Source organism: Sprattus sprattus, assembly GCF_963457725.1.
Source record: "Sprattus sprattus genome assembly, chromosome: 4".
Lineage (NCBI taxonomy): Eukaryota > Metazoa > Chordata > Actinopteri > Clupeiformes > Clupeidae > Sprattus > Sprattus sprattus.
The window spans coordinates 20692051-20706792 of record NC_137923.1 but is presented as its reverse complement, the minus strand read 5'-3'; the positions used below and the strand labels follow the sequence as shown (position 1 = coordinate 20706792).

At 46.5% G+C, this 14742-nt stretch overlaps 1 protein-coding gene across 1 annotated transcript in view; it reads right to left on the bottom strand.

Annotated features, from left to right (window-relative positions):
• The window catches only part of tnika (TRAF2 and NCK interacting kinase a), a 71169-nt gene that overhangs the window by 20653 nt on the left and 35774 nt on the right, over positions 1 to 14742 (bottom strand). The window contains exons 4-12 of the mRNA XM_080837353.1: positions 14601 to 14726; positions 10140 to 10250; positions 9455 to 9545; positions 7852 to 7982; positions 5957 to 6011; positions 3664 to 3742; positions 2663 to 2838; positions 1300 to 1366; positions 736 to 934 (exon numbers count right to left, since the gene is read on the bottom strand). Coding sequence (XP_080693479.1) covers positions 736 to 934; positions 1300 to 1366; positions 2663 to 2838; positions 3664 to 3742; positions 5957 to 6011; positions 7852 to 7982; positions 9455 to 9545; positions 10140 to 10250; positions 14601 to 14726 — 1035 coding nt within the window. The remainder of the gene's footprint in view (positions 1 to 735; positions 935 to 1299; positions 1367 to 2662; positions 2839 to 3663; positions 3743 to 5956; positions 6012 to 7851; positions 7983 to 9454; positions 9546 to 10139; positions 10251 to 14600; positions 14727 to 14742) is intronic.

Sequence of the window (14742 nt, the reverse complement as noted above, 5' to 3'; positions counted from 1 at the left end):
ACACTCTCACTTCCAAATAGATGCTGGGAAAGTCATGCTGCTACATAGCTCTTCAAGGCACTGCAGTAAAAGTCACCACTCTGGCTGCACGGCATCCTATAAGCCTATAATTTCACTGTTGTGTTTACGTGGCCAGTTGGCTGCTAGAGCAGTCCTGAATTGACCCCTGTGCAGGCATTTTGGCACGTGCGGCCCCAAGCTGCCCGATCTGTGTGGGAATGGAATGTCAGCTGGGAGATTTGTGGCTTTCTGTGGTAATCAGGAGTCTCTGTATTTTTAAATGTCTCTGTTTGCCAAGGCACAGGAGTATTTGTCTGCCTCTTTGCGTTTCCGAAAAAACTAAACAGACAAAGCTAGAACAAGCTGCTGCAGTCTTAGATTGAGAACATTGTTTAGACAAGTTATGTTCTTTAACTTAAATAAGGTTCAGTAAGCTCACTATAATCCTGTACCTCAATAGACAACTTATGTTACTTAAGAAAAACCTGTACACATGTAAATAGTTTAGGTCCCAGACATGAACATCTACAATTAAAAACTAACATGACTGGAGAATAGCATGAGTGATGTCTCAATTTCTATCAATACCTCACAACATTTTTATGTATTGGTGGATTGTTTCGAGAAACCAAATAGCAAACCAAACAGCCACTAGCTGTCCTAATGTCTATCTTCTGTGTGGTCCTGACCTAAGAGGAAAGATGGGCGACGCCATAGATATCCAGATATACACACCTCCTCCAGTCTCCTCCGCTGCTCCTTCTGCTCTTCAATGCGCTTCTGCCGCTCGGCCAGCAGTTGGCGCTTGTGCTCCTCGTTCTGCTGCTGCTCCAGCTGCTGCCGCCGCAGCGCGTCCGAGCGCTCCTTATTGGCCAGCTGCAGGCGCAGGAAGTCCCGCCTCAGGGTCGACTCGCCAGGGACGTTGATGATGGAACTGTGTGGAGATAGCAGGTGATTGATGCATGACAGCCCAATGAACCAGTGGCGTTCTGTCATGTGGCTTGACACCAGGTGCTCCAGGGACTCCTTATCTCTCTCTTAATAAACCCACTTTACTGATATCACTCTCGTTCCCTGAAGAACCGAGGGGACTGAGGGAAACATTGCCAGTGACCAATATGGAGTGACAAGCTAATTAAAGTATTCGCTCTGACACACAGAGACACAGACACAGGCACAGGCACAGACACACAGAAGCAGACACAGACTGCATCTCTGTAGAGGTATGGTAAAGCAGGTGAGCTGGAGACTGTTGCTCAGTGCTTGGCCTCTTTCTGTCACATGTTTGTTGCTCAGTACCTGGGTTCTCCCTTGTCGTGCTCCTCTTCCTCCTCCTCACTTCCGCTGTACTCGTACTCCGTCTCATCTGCAGGGGGGTTACACAGGACACAAACGTAAATCTCAAACCCCACACGGCCCAAACCCCCGGAATTTTTTTGTAATGTGCATGGATCAACAGTAACCCGCCGCAGTCCCCTTGCAGCCGGGGGCGTTCACAGGCCGAGTCCCACTCAGCTGCCTGTCAGGCAGAGGAATCTGCCACCACGCTCAATCTGGCTGGCTTTAGCATGCGGTAAGCAAAGCCTGACCTGGCACATCAATGAGGCATCTAGTTGAAAATGATTTCTCGAATTAAGAGGAAAGCCCTTTCATTCTCCAGTAGGCCTATTGAGTGCAGACGGGGGCCATCTTGGACAGAGAAAGGGGAATATAGAGGCAAAGACAGGGACTAACAGATAGGGGCTGGAATGAAGACAGTAATGGCAGTCCTCCAGGAGGCTATTATGCGAGTGCTGCTCCAAACGCACATTCATCTCTCCTTCGACACTAGCAACCTCTAGTTCTAAACTGCTCAGTGCACACATTCTATACTGCCTCATCAGGGCAACCTCAAACCAGAAACATAGCACATGAAATTGCAGATGATAAATGTGCATCAATCCGTCCAGTCATACATGTAAGCAACTATCCATTCGTCAAGGCACTTAACTACTGAAGTATGCCAAGGATTATGTGACCTTTGAAATGAATTTGACTCAATGCTTCTGTAGCATTCTGAATGACATGACAATCCAGCACACAAAGCCACTTCTACACTCATCTCCCCCAACATGGCCGCCCGAGTTTAAAGAGCTCATTGGCTCTCGAGGTGAATGACAGTGGTGCTGTTCTGACTCTTCTCCAGCTGCCTGCCCTTCTAGTCTCTTAACCTGGCCGGAGACCAGCCAAGCCCAGTGACATTAACATGGCCATCAAAGGCAACGCTGCAGCCACTCAGCTTCCCTTGCGGTGCTTTCAGTTTATACATGCCTGAATTTCATCCACAACCCTACTTTATGATTGTCTTTTATGTCTGTAGATTTCAATGGAGTTCCAAGCACCCATTTAGAACATTCATCCTATTAATTACGTACTGGATTGCTTGGAGGCATGCCTGTATGTGTTTCTCATGAACGCCTGTTTATACACATGCATACATGTTTACGATTAGGCTGTTTGTGTATGCGCACGCAATGTGTGTGTATGTGTGTGTGCGCATGTGAGAGCGTGATGTGTATAGTTGTGTATAGTTGTATACATGTGTATCTCTGTGTCTCTGTGCGTGTGTGTGTGTGTGTGTGTGTGTGTACACAATGGAAAATGAATATGAAGTTTGCCTGACCTCTCTCCCCCCGCTTCTTGCGGGTGCGGTCGATGTGGTCCTTGAGCTGGATACGGATGTGCCTCTCATTGGGCAGCTCCCTGATGAAGGCGTGGGTTAGCAGCTGCTCTGTGCTGGGCCGCTGGTTGTGGTTCTTCAGCAGGCAGCTCTCAATGAACTGGTGGAACTTTTTGGACCTGCACATGCAGCGTGAGAGAGAGTTGATACATGAGACAGTGAAGCACTGGTGTGTGGGTCTGTGTGTGTGTGTGTGTGTGTGTGTGTGTGGGGTACGGTAGTCTCAAAGTCCTCAAAGTCACCTGAGAGGATGGGATTTTTTCTAACGAGAGAACCGGGATTTCCTTTCACCCGTGTAAAGGTCAAGGTTCCATTAAATCAAAAGCCATGCAATAAATACACAAAAACACACTTACTTTAACACTTACGATCCATATTCTTTTTCTGGGCCGCAGTATGCTAATTCATGCTCTTATCAAGGTCGCCATATGCATCTGCCTCAGTCTCTCTCTCTGCTCATCCCTACAGACTCCCTGGCCTGTCATTTGTACCCTGTGTAGAGGTCTCGCTCCCTTTCTCTCTCTCACCGTCTCCCTCTCCCCATCTCCCTCTCTCTGTTCTCCCTCTTGCTCTATCTCTCTCTGAGCTGCTCTCTAAACATTAAATCTGCACCCAGAGTGATTAAGCAGTGGTTCAAATTGGTAGGTGTGCCTGAGCTGTCAGCAGCGTTTTTTCACGCCATTGGCCTTTTTATTTGTAAAGAGCAGCCGGATCACTGTGGCTGGCAGGATAGCTGGCCCTTCTGTATAACAGCATGAGTATAAAACAGATGAAGATCAAAGATGACAGAGAGGCGAACATGAACAGAAAGAGACAGATGGTGAGAAAAAAATAAAACCAAGATAACAAACTAGCTCCATTAAAAAAGGCTGAAGCTTTTGAGAAAGAGCCAGGAATGACTTATCAGGATTGGGGAGTGACGGGGAAACTGGGAGGCCACTCACCACTTCTTGGACTTGAGCCGGGGAGCGGGGTTCCTGGGAATGAGGAAGAGGGCTCGCATCGGATGCATGTCACACAGCGCTGAGAGAGAAAGACAGACAGAGAGATGGGGGGAGAGAGAGAGAGAGAGAGAGATAATTGACATGAGGCAGACAGATTACTGCTGGAAGGTGTGCTCCACAATAAAAGGACAAACACATGAAGGTAGAAGCCAATATTGATTTAGAGCCAGCTAAAATAGCTTAAGTACCTTAACCCTGCCGCACCCCCCCACCATCGCCAACACACACTACATAGATAACCTTTAGGGCTATGTGCTGCCTTCTCTAACAAATATTGCATATGGCGACCTAGATTTTTCAGATCATTTTCTAATGGTTTGGGATGACATTAAGTAGAAAAGGTTGAGTGTCGGTTCCTGCAGTCTCTGAGGTCTGTGTGTGTTGTTACGACCCTGGCGGGTCTAGGCCCCGCCCTATGAGTCATGCCTGTTATCTCTGCCTGCTTTTCTCCACCTCTCTGTCTCTGTAGTAGGTGATTGAGGACAGGTGTGTTCCTGATCAGCTTGGATGATTGAGGACAGGTGGCTTCCTGATTAGCTGGGCTACATAAGCCATGACCAGCCGGCAGTCAAGGCTGCTCTGGTCCTCCCGGCATTTTTGGCTCTTTGGCGTGTTTGTTCTTTGGTTGTTCGTAGGAACTTGGGTTTGTGTTTGGTTCTTTGTTGCCATGATTTGATCTCGTTATCTTTTCGTTTGTTTACCCCTAAACTGACTTTGCACGACACTTTGGTTTACTCCTCACAATACTGAATTGCACCACACTTTTGCATTCCTTTTACTTTGAAGAAGCCTTATCCTTTTAATAAAATATTTATTCTTCTAAAACCAGCGTGGCCTCCCCTTTATGTTGCGTGCATTGAGCCTGCACGTTACAGTGTTCGTGACAGGATCCATTAAAAAAGAGCCATAACGGAATGGGAAATAAAACTGTGCTTTGATGCAGTGGGCAGGGTAAACCTGAACCTGTAAGACCTGTAACTCCTGTTAACTCCTCCTCAGACTTCACCCTCTGGGCAAGAGTTAGTTGGAAACCTTCAGCAGTTTATCAGGTGGCATATACTTTAATGACCTGATAAACTGGTAGGAGCACGTCAACAAGGAGCACACCTTCCCACAGTTCTGTGGAATTAATTTCGATCAATCATTGCTGTCAAAATATTTTTATTGCCTTTAGACACTGTATATTGTGAAGACAATCAAAGCCCATCTTTGGGCACAACCTCTACCAAGCTTGCGTGTACATGCGTTGCCTTATCATGGGAATGAGATTGAGTGTCTCTGTGCCAGCAATGGCTTTTGTGTGCAGGTTTCTGCCTGGGTTGTGGTGCAAATTTAATTAAACTTGCCAACCAGCTCTGTTTTTAATCAATATCAAGCAAAAAAAGACAGAGACAGAAATACACAGCTCAATAACAGTAAAAGATCAATCAAGATGCATGGCAGCAAACATTCCTATAGCCATCCTGCTAATCTCTAGTGTTAAATAACTACTGCGGTATCAACAACCAAAAGAGCCAGGATAGGTGGCCCAAGAACAACTACTTATCTCTCTGTGTGTGGCCTCACAGATTATTACACACTGGTGGAGACCTGTAGAAAAGTCCATGGCTGCTCTGCTTTTAACTACATTTCTATCTTCAGGAGACCACATGACAAGTGATAACTCTTCATAAGGGAGATAGAATGGAGGTGAAGATGGAAAAAAATGACAAATAAAACTTAAAACCTTGATGCCAACCCCTAATTCTACACCTACACCCACACACAGTAAGCGAGTGTACCAGATTGGAGGAATGTGATATGATCCCTGAGCTTGAAGTCAGGAGATTAAGGATGAAACAGTGCACATCGCTCTGCCCAGCTGTCCTATGACACTAACCCACCAGAGCAGAGATGACTAAGGACTAAGATACCCAATCCTCAGCTGTTTCTCTCTAGCATGACATGACACTCCCACGAAAACAGCTGCTGCTCCATGACTGCTGTTGTGTGTGTTTGTGTGTGCGATCGCATGTATGTGTGTGTGTGTTTGTGTCCGCGCAAACGCATGTGTGTGTGTTTAAAATATCAGTGATTGCATATGTGTGGGGTTGTGAATGTGTGAGTGGCTGCCATCTGTGAAAAGCCTCCCGTGCTGACTGACTCAAACCCCTCTTGCCTCCCCGGCTGTTGAGCCCCAAAGGCTGACGCTATGCCCTGGTGCTGTGCTCCAAGAGACTGTGCCGTGACTTACGTGGGGCTCCCTCTGCCATCTCGATAGCGGTGATTCCCAACGACCACAGGTCACTCTGCAGAGAGATTTACAGGAAAGAGAGAGGAACGTAAGGTTCACAGCAATGGCAATGACAATGACAATGTCAGAGAGGAAAAAGGAATGACTTCATAGAGCAAGAGAAGTGAGCGAGACAGTAACACGGTCACAAAAGAGACAGAATAATATGGTCGACACAATGAACACTTTTAACTGTGGGGCCTTAGCAGGGCACTGGTGTGCAACTCTCTGAGCACCTGGGTAATCCTCCCATTGAGAAAGCCAGAGTGCCTGAGCAGACTCCTGTCTTTAGAGACATGTCTAACAAGGTCTTCAACACGTCCTCTTTCTTGCCAATAGTATGTCAAGAGGTTGAAGTTAAACACACCCTCTGCAGTTTTCCTGCCAATAATACTTTTATGTTTTGACGTAGTGAAAGTACGAGTACAATAACAAGTTCTCAAACACAACAATTTAATCCCAGGCTAATTCCTTGGAGAGCGGTGGCCTACAACAACAACATCATCTCTCAACACCTTCCGTGAACTACGTTTGTACTTCTTTGGAAAGGGCTTGGAGCAAAATTGCATTACAGGAATGCTATTAATTTTGGATGATTTGCTTCGAATGATTCCTTCCTTGTGACTCTGGTTACAGTGGTAGCAATCCCTCCCAGATCTACTCCCCCCCCCTCCGCCCCTCAACATGCCTCAGACACCAGAGATTTAACTCATTATCAAAATTTCCCTCATTGCTAGCCTTTCAGTTTACAAAGAATTGGTCCTTACTGAGAGAGTACAGTTACGGAGGAAGAGAGAGAGAGAGAGAGAGAGAGAGAGAGAGAGAGAGAGAGAGCGTGAGTAAGGGCAAACAGCATGCAGAAAAGAGGTCAAACAGGGGACATTCTCCCTCTACTCCTGTCCCTGTGGCTCCGGCCCTGATGTGGCCCTGATCTGGCTGTTCTGGCCCTGATCCGGCCCTGATGTGGCCTGGATCTTGCCCTGATGTAGTGCTGATCTGGCCTGGATGTGGCCCTGATTCAGAGCTCTGTACAACACAGCCAGATCCACTGCAGGATCAGTTTCTGTCTGGAAAATGACACTACAGTGTTTTCAGCAGCAGACTACAGATTTCGGAAGTCATTCAAGACATTACTCCATCTTGGAGTTCCATGACAACACATATCCTTAAGTGCACTGGGGTGGTGTTTTTAGGGCAAGTGTATTTGCTTCTGCATGGAAAGTTACATCCACAGAAAAACTCCGTTACATCCTGAACAGCAATGAAAGCACTCTGCATTTTCTTCTAGTCCCACTTGAACTCAGATAGAATATGAATATTTTAGCAGGTCAGACGTGGGGTGGGGTGGGTTGTGAATGTGTACGAGCAGATCCTTATATGAGGAAGAGAGAGACAAAGAGATAAAAGAAAGAATATCCTCCCTATTAATTAAGACAAAGAAAACACATGGAGAAACAGAAAGAAAGAAAGAAAAAAATCAAGAAAGCCTGCAAGTATGCAGGGAAGCCATGCTAGGAGATTTAATGTGCATTGTAAATATGAGGGAGCTCTTGTAACATCTATCTTGTACTATCTTTTGAATCCAAAAGGTTTGTGAAATGTTTAAAGACTATGTGTCAGTGAAAGAGAAAAAGAGGGTTAAAAGGCAGGCATAAGAGAGGGAGAGAGAGGTAGAGAAAGAGAAGGGAGGAGAAAGGGAGAGAAGGAGAGGGGAGAAAGAGGGGGGGCAGAGAGGTTGAACACTCCTTTATTAAACCAATGTTCAAAACTTTACATTACTGCAAACCTAAGAGATCTACATCCTCAGATCAAAAATCAGCAAGACAGTCCACTTCCCAAAAGCTCCAAAAGCCCACCTTGAAGTCGTATGTAGCCTCCGGGTTCTCGTCACAGGCGATGACTTCAGGAGCCATCCAGTAAGGCGTGCCAATGAACGTGTTCCTTCGACCAACCGTGCGGTCCAGCTGAGCGCTCACGCCAAAGTCCACTGGGTACCACAACAAAAAACACCACAAACACTTAGTTAAATTTCTTACAATTCACACAGAACATTAGCAAAACACAACTACAATACCTAGTGATAATGGCTTATGCCAATTATTTCCCATGTTGTGCTACTGTGAGCTCAGACAGCATGGTGTCTAAGCAGACAACCAGCTGAGTACAGCTGTTTGGCAGTGGCGACCTTTAGTTGTGAACACAAACAATATCATTCCTTTCCACTCCAGCCTTTCAATGCAACTAATCTTGGTGAAGGCTCATAAGTTGAGCAAAAGCGGTACCATCACCAAGGTAATTTCACTTACAGCCTGGGAAGGGCTACTGCCGTAACCCCCCGTCTCATGCATAAAGCTATGAGACAGTCTGTTTGGGGCCACAGCTTTTGTAAAAGGGATTGTATGGGGGAGCTTTCATTCTTCAGAAGCCACAGGGCAAGCTGCCTTGGGTGTAGCTGGGGGGGTGGGGTTGGTTGGTTGTGAAGGCAGCACAGGCTCCTCATTACTGTTGGGGTGAAGACAGTTTACAGGGAGCCACCGCGCAACAGCAACCATGCAGACAGCAACCATGCAGACAGCTCAGGCATCTCAACAGGGACTGAGACATCAGGCAACTACCGCTGTCAGCTGCATATAGATTTGAATGTGTAGAATCATGTTGGCTGTCAATTAGGAGGGATAAGGGGAAGGTGGGGGTGGGGGGTGGGGGGCTGAGTAAGTCCTATGCGGATGTACAACACACATTCTTTATAACTTCCACCTGTCAGTCTTTGTGTTGACTTGTACATTGTGATGTAATGAGTGTCTCTGACGTGTGTGTGTGTGTGTGTGTGTGTGTGTGTGTGTGTGTGTGTGGATCTGCCTGGTACAGAGATGAGGGAGAGCCTTAAAGATACTTGCAGGACGATTGCGGTTATGCTGTGATGGATCTTTTCAGAAGGAGGGAGAGCATACCGAGATACATAATGAGATTATACAAATCAGCTATGTGGAATGCTGACAGAGACAACTGTTTAAAAAAAAAAATAAATAATAGAAGAATGGCGACACTCTGATAAACACGTCACGCAAGGCTCCAAGTACAAATCTCCACCCGATCCCCTCCTCACGCCAACACATGAAAGCTTTACTGTACTTACACCGCGTCAAGCATTAAAAGCTAATCAATTATTTACCTTGACACTGGCAAATTGATTTCACTTTAATGTACTCCAGCTCAGTCGATTGGCGTTCCCTGAGCTGGGTCTTAAAGCGAGTGGGTTTTATGAACAGCATTCTGTGAGGGGTGGTCTAAGGTAACATATCAGAAAAAGACAAAAAAAGAAGAAAAAATCTTCAGTCTTTGACTGTTTCCTTGGGCTATAGGAGAGAGCTGAAGCCAAAAGCAGAATGACAGGGGCATTGGAGTGAAGATGTGTAGGGTCTAATCCATGACGTAGAGGGGCGAATGCATAGTGCTCACCAAGTTTGACCTCTGCGTTCTCCGTCAGTAGAACGTTCTGGCCCTTGATGTCTCGGTGGATGACTTTGTGATGGTGGAGGTGCGCGAGGCCCTGTAGAACAGGGGGTGGGGTGGGGTAGGGTGGTGGGCAGAGGAGAGAACTCATTCAATTACGGCACAAGAGAAGACTGGAGAGAAAGAGACAGTTAGAGAGAGAGAGAGAGATCAACGTGAGGAGACATAGAAATGCCAAGGGTGGGCCAAGGAGACACCACACAGGACAAGCTAGGGATGTCAGGGGAGAAAGGGACTTTCAGTGACCAATGACCAGTATTTTCCCATGAGATCTCATATACTGTAGATTAGTGACATTTCATGAGCTAAGAGGGGGACAGTACAAAAGACTGAAAAGAGTATGGTCAGAAATATATGGGGAATGGAAATAAACCTCTGATACATGCAGCACATCATTTTTTCGATGAGAAATTATTGACTTGTTAATTAAATAATCAGTTCATATTTATAACTGGTAGGAAGGCCACACATTTGAGGGATGAGGTTTTCGTTCAGGGGAAATTATTTATTTGAAAAATCACAGTCTTGTGAATCACTACTACAGAGACAGACAGACAGAGAGTTGGAGGAGAAGAGAGAGGAAGAGATGAGAAAGGAAGAGTAAACAAACACGAGAGAGAGAAAGACATACCCTAAGGATTTCTCTGCAGATGTAGGCTGTCCACTCTTCTTTCAGGGTGTTACCTTTGGTGTTCTTAATGAGGTCCGTCACCGAGCCCGCCCCACAGAACTCCATCACCAGCTGCAAAACACAGGCAGAGCTCAATATCGGTGTTTGTGTGTGTGTGTGTGTATGTATGTATGTATGTGTGTCTCAGATCAAAACACATATAAAATATATACATATATAGATGTACAATCACACAAATTCCTGGGCTTTCCACATTGTCCTGGTCAAAGTACAAATCTGTGCCGTTTTCCTTGTTATTAAAGAAACTCACTGTTTCAACAACTGTTTCACTCACACAGCAAATACAATCAGGTAACCCAACCAACTCCAAAAAACACCAACAGGAAAAAAAAACACTAGGAACAAGGGGCAAACAAAGATAGAGTGCTTTATTCAGCAGATGTTCAATCTTTTTTGATTCTCACACACACACTCACACACACACACACACACACACACACACACACACACAGACAGAGGGATGCCTATGCATACAGGTGTTGCATATTCTCATCTATTCAGAGACTTGGGCCTGTTAGATCATAAAAAAGGATGATAAATATCTTAGCCTTCAACACAAACAAAGAAGTAGTAGGACTCGAATGGGAGCATAAATCTCACGGTTGAGCACGGCCACTGCTGCAAGATGTCCTCATGCACACGTTACTGAAGGCAGGCAGATTAAAATGAACGAGCTGAACGAGGGAGAGCACAACACAGTCGGAGGTCAAAACCTGCTCCTCAACATCTAGGGCAAAGCAATCATTCATAGCATGCCACTGTGCTTGTCTATGCCCTTTGTTTTCTTTGTCTAGATCTGGTCCGTCTGCATATGGGCACATATGCAATTTTTTTTTATATTCACGGACCGAAACGCGCAACGTAGTTTTGACAAGATTAAAAATGACTGACGAGTTCATGTCAGGCCACTGAGCCATGTTGTTTTATCGCCGTTTCAAAATGTGTGTAAGTAGAGCTCTGTATTTCTCAATGGGACTGAAGATCCAGACGTACAGCAGCAGCTCAGCAGGTAAGAGAGCATTTGAAAAAGCCCATTACGGCTGCTGGATAGTCTGCCAGATTGCTGTGAGAGCTGCAACGTTGAAACAGCAGCGTGACATTTCCAAAGCGCGCCCTCATTTGTTTCGATTTCCCCTTTGATGAAACTTCAAATAGGGGTAAAAAAGACTTCAATGGAAATGATTATACCGTCATTTGCCTGCCATTTATTAAAAAAATATTCACCAAATCACAGAGGCTTTTAGAGAATACCCACCCATGAAAAAAAGGAGAACTGCCATTATCAAACATGATTTGAAACAGCACAGTGATACATTTAGATTGCATTAAAGGGATGTAGCGGGGAGGAGTGAGTCAGCTAATCTGGCCTCACTCATCTCCCCTTGTTTGTTTTTCTTTGTGGTGGCGGCAAACCTCTATAAGGCAAAACGACACCAGGCTCCGGTGAAAAGGGCAACTGCCAGGCCCTCTCAGTACCACTTGTCTGACACCTCCCCTCCAGCCGTGGCAAGCAGAGACCCCAGCTCCCAACCAGCCAGTCTGCCTGGCTCGTTACAGGGAAATCATGCTCACAGACACACACACTTAAATGACTTACAATGGGCTACAGCGTCTTCAGATTAAAAAATATATAAAATACACCGCAAGAGCAGAGGATGGTGACAATAACCTGAAACAAGACTTGTCATAACTGTTCATGGGCTTAGGACACCCTAACCACAGTACACTCCAGCAGGCTTCATATCCGCTCCACGCCCCGCTTCGGCAGTCCGTCCATCTCCCTGGCCCTTAGAGCCAGGCTGCCACTAGAGTTTCTCCTCCAACTGCTAGTTCGACGAGACCCCAAAGTGTGACAGGAGGAGGCCAGGGGCTCTAGGCCTCCGGCACTGAAGCGTTGGTTTGGGTGGCGTGTGCAGCCAGCTCGGAGCAGTGTCCCCCCCACTCTGAAAAGAGCCTTCGGCTGAACACGCCGCATGAATTAAATGCATTATTCAAGCAGCTTCACTGTGCCTTTGGAAGGAGCAGATCTGCAGTTCTCGAATCAATTTGTGGGCAGATATCCAGCCTGAATGGAAATGCTTGGAATCCTAAAATCCGGATGCATGTCACAAACAACAAATATTGCTATGTCAAAGAACATTAGCATTACACTGGCACCCAGCATACAAGAAGGGCTAGCAGCGGTTTGGAAAAAGTGAATGATACCCTTTGGTACAGTGTGTATGTATAAAATGTTAAAAATAGATGGACGGCAGGAAGAGAAATTGATTGGTGCCTATTGCCTGGGTTGTCTGATTCAGTCTGACTCATTCCCAAGCAGTTAGGCAGCTCACAGCCTCCAAGTTTCTGCTCCAGCTAATTTATAAAGCATTCAGGCACCCAGAGTTTACGACCGCAACCAAGTCTCCCTTGGCTAAATTAAGCACTTCCTCTCTTGGGGCATGCAGATATCAATAGACAAAGAAAGGTTATTGTGTCTCTCCAGACTTCTTCTTTCTGATTGCTGCTCCTTGCTGGCTGATTTGTTTCCCTCTGTCTGTGACTTTGAAATAGGAACTGTGAGATCATTTCAGGTTGTGGAAGTCAGAGCTCGCCTGGCCAGCTCAAGTGTGCCTCAGACTGGGGCTATTTCTGGGAGGCTGACTAATGTTTTCAGACACCACCATGATCAATGACGCTGTACAGTGGGCTAAAAATTATACAGCGCCTCGTGTGGGTAAGTTACATGTGAAAGAATCTCAGACAGCGACATGCGTACGAGAGCATGTGTGTAGTTGTGTCACCCTTTATGAATGTGGCTGCACATCAAGCTCTCTGTATACCTCATGAGGCACTGAACCCCCCCCCCCCCCCCCCCCCCCTTCATCTTCATACTCACCTCCACCACTTCTTGGTGACAAGACATGTGACATAAGCCTTGTGGAAAACAAATTTCGTGCTGGAGTCAATCCAATATTGGGTGTGAGTAAAATAAATAAAGATAAAAAACAGTTCTGCAGCAGGCCAGAAGATTTGTTAAAGTGAGGTACCGTTTTCAGTACTGCGAGTGCAGTGAAGGTGCTCATGTACCCAGGCAACTCTATGACTGCCTTCATCTGCAACTCAGATGAGGGGATGAATACAAAAGGAAAGGGGGAAGAGAACTGGGTGGCCCATGAGGCGGGCAGAATGTCACCTGTCAGTTGAAAGGTCTCTGATCCATCCATCAGAGTGCAAAGAGATAGATCCTTAAATTAACTGGATTTTCCTCTCCTGCCTGAACTTTACTGGAGCGCCCCTCTCTCCCTCACACATACTCAATGCTTCGCTATCGGGCGACCGCTTCCACCACTGATAAAGCAAACACAATTACCCTGTCACGGCTGAAGGGGGAGAGGGAGGGAAAGAGAGAGGGAGGGAGGGAGGGAGGGAGAGAGGGAGGATGACATGACACCTCCAGATAGTGGACACTCTGTGAGGCACTCTCTCTTGGCTCCTCGGCCGGGGTGATCTTAGAATCAATACCCCGCACACACAGAGTGCCACTGCCCAGGCGTGCGTGTGTGCACACACACACACACACACACACACACACACACACACACACCTTGTTCCCCACCCACACATCTCCATCTCTCTCTTTCATTCTACCTCCTCAATCCTCTCTGCCTGTCCAGTGTGCCGCAGGGAGAGCCAGTGAGGCGTCTACTTCAGCGGCTCTCAGTCCATTACAGCCCTACTTGGCCTATGGCTGCAGACTGGAGCCGCCCACTCACGTAATGCATTACCAGAGCACACACAGAACACACAGACACACACACAAATGCATACTGTGGAACAAATACACACCCCACACACACACACACACACGTGTATGTGTGTGTGTATATACAGTATATATACACCTACTCCAAAGGTAGTGGCAAAATGTGAAACGTATTGGCTCACACTCAAAACTGCAGAATAAGCGCCCCCTGTAACATGCTCTCAATCACTTTTCATTAATGTAGCCGAGCGTTTCCGGGCCCACTGGAAAACCCTCCACAGAGGCACTGAGAGCCTCCGTTCTCAACAGCGCAAAGAAGGCAGCTAAAAGCCTCCCTTTCTAAATCTGTATTCAAAGAGCTCTCTGCAGGGTAATTAAGTGCCTGTGCATGACTCCGCACCAGAACGGGCCACTAATGACTTGGGAGATCCCAGGAGATCTTCTTTTAAGGTATACAAGAAGCAGTAAGACCTGCAGACAGCACTAAAATGAACAGACAAAGGCTGCTATCTCTGATGATTACAAATCTCTGCTGAGGCCAAGTGTTGGTGCTAAGGATCCCAATGCCATGTATAAATTGAGTCCTGGCTTCACCAGAACTCTCTCTCACACACACACACACACACACACACGCACACGGACACGCACACACTTACCCAAAGCTGGTCATCTATGCCTGGTGGGTTCTTCTTGATGAAGGCACCATAGTAGGTGGCGACGTTACGGTGGTGGGAGTACTTCTTCAGCATGTTGATCTCTGCCTTGATCTCCTCCTCTTCATCCTGAAAAAGTTGCATT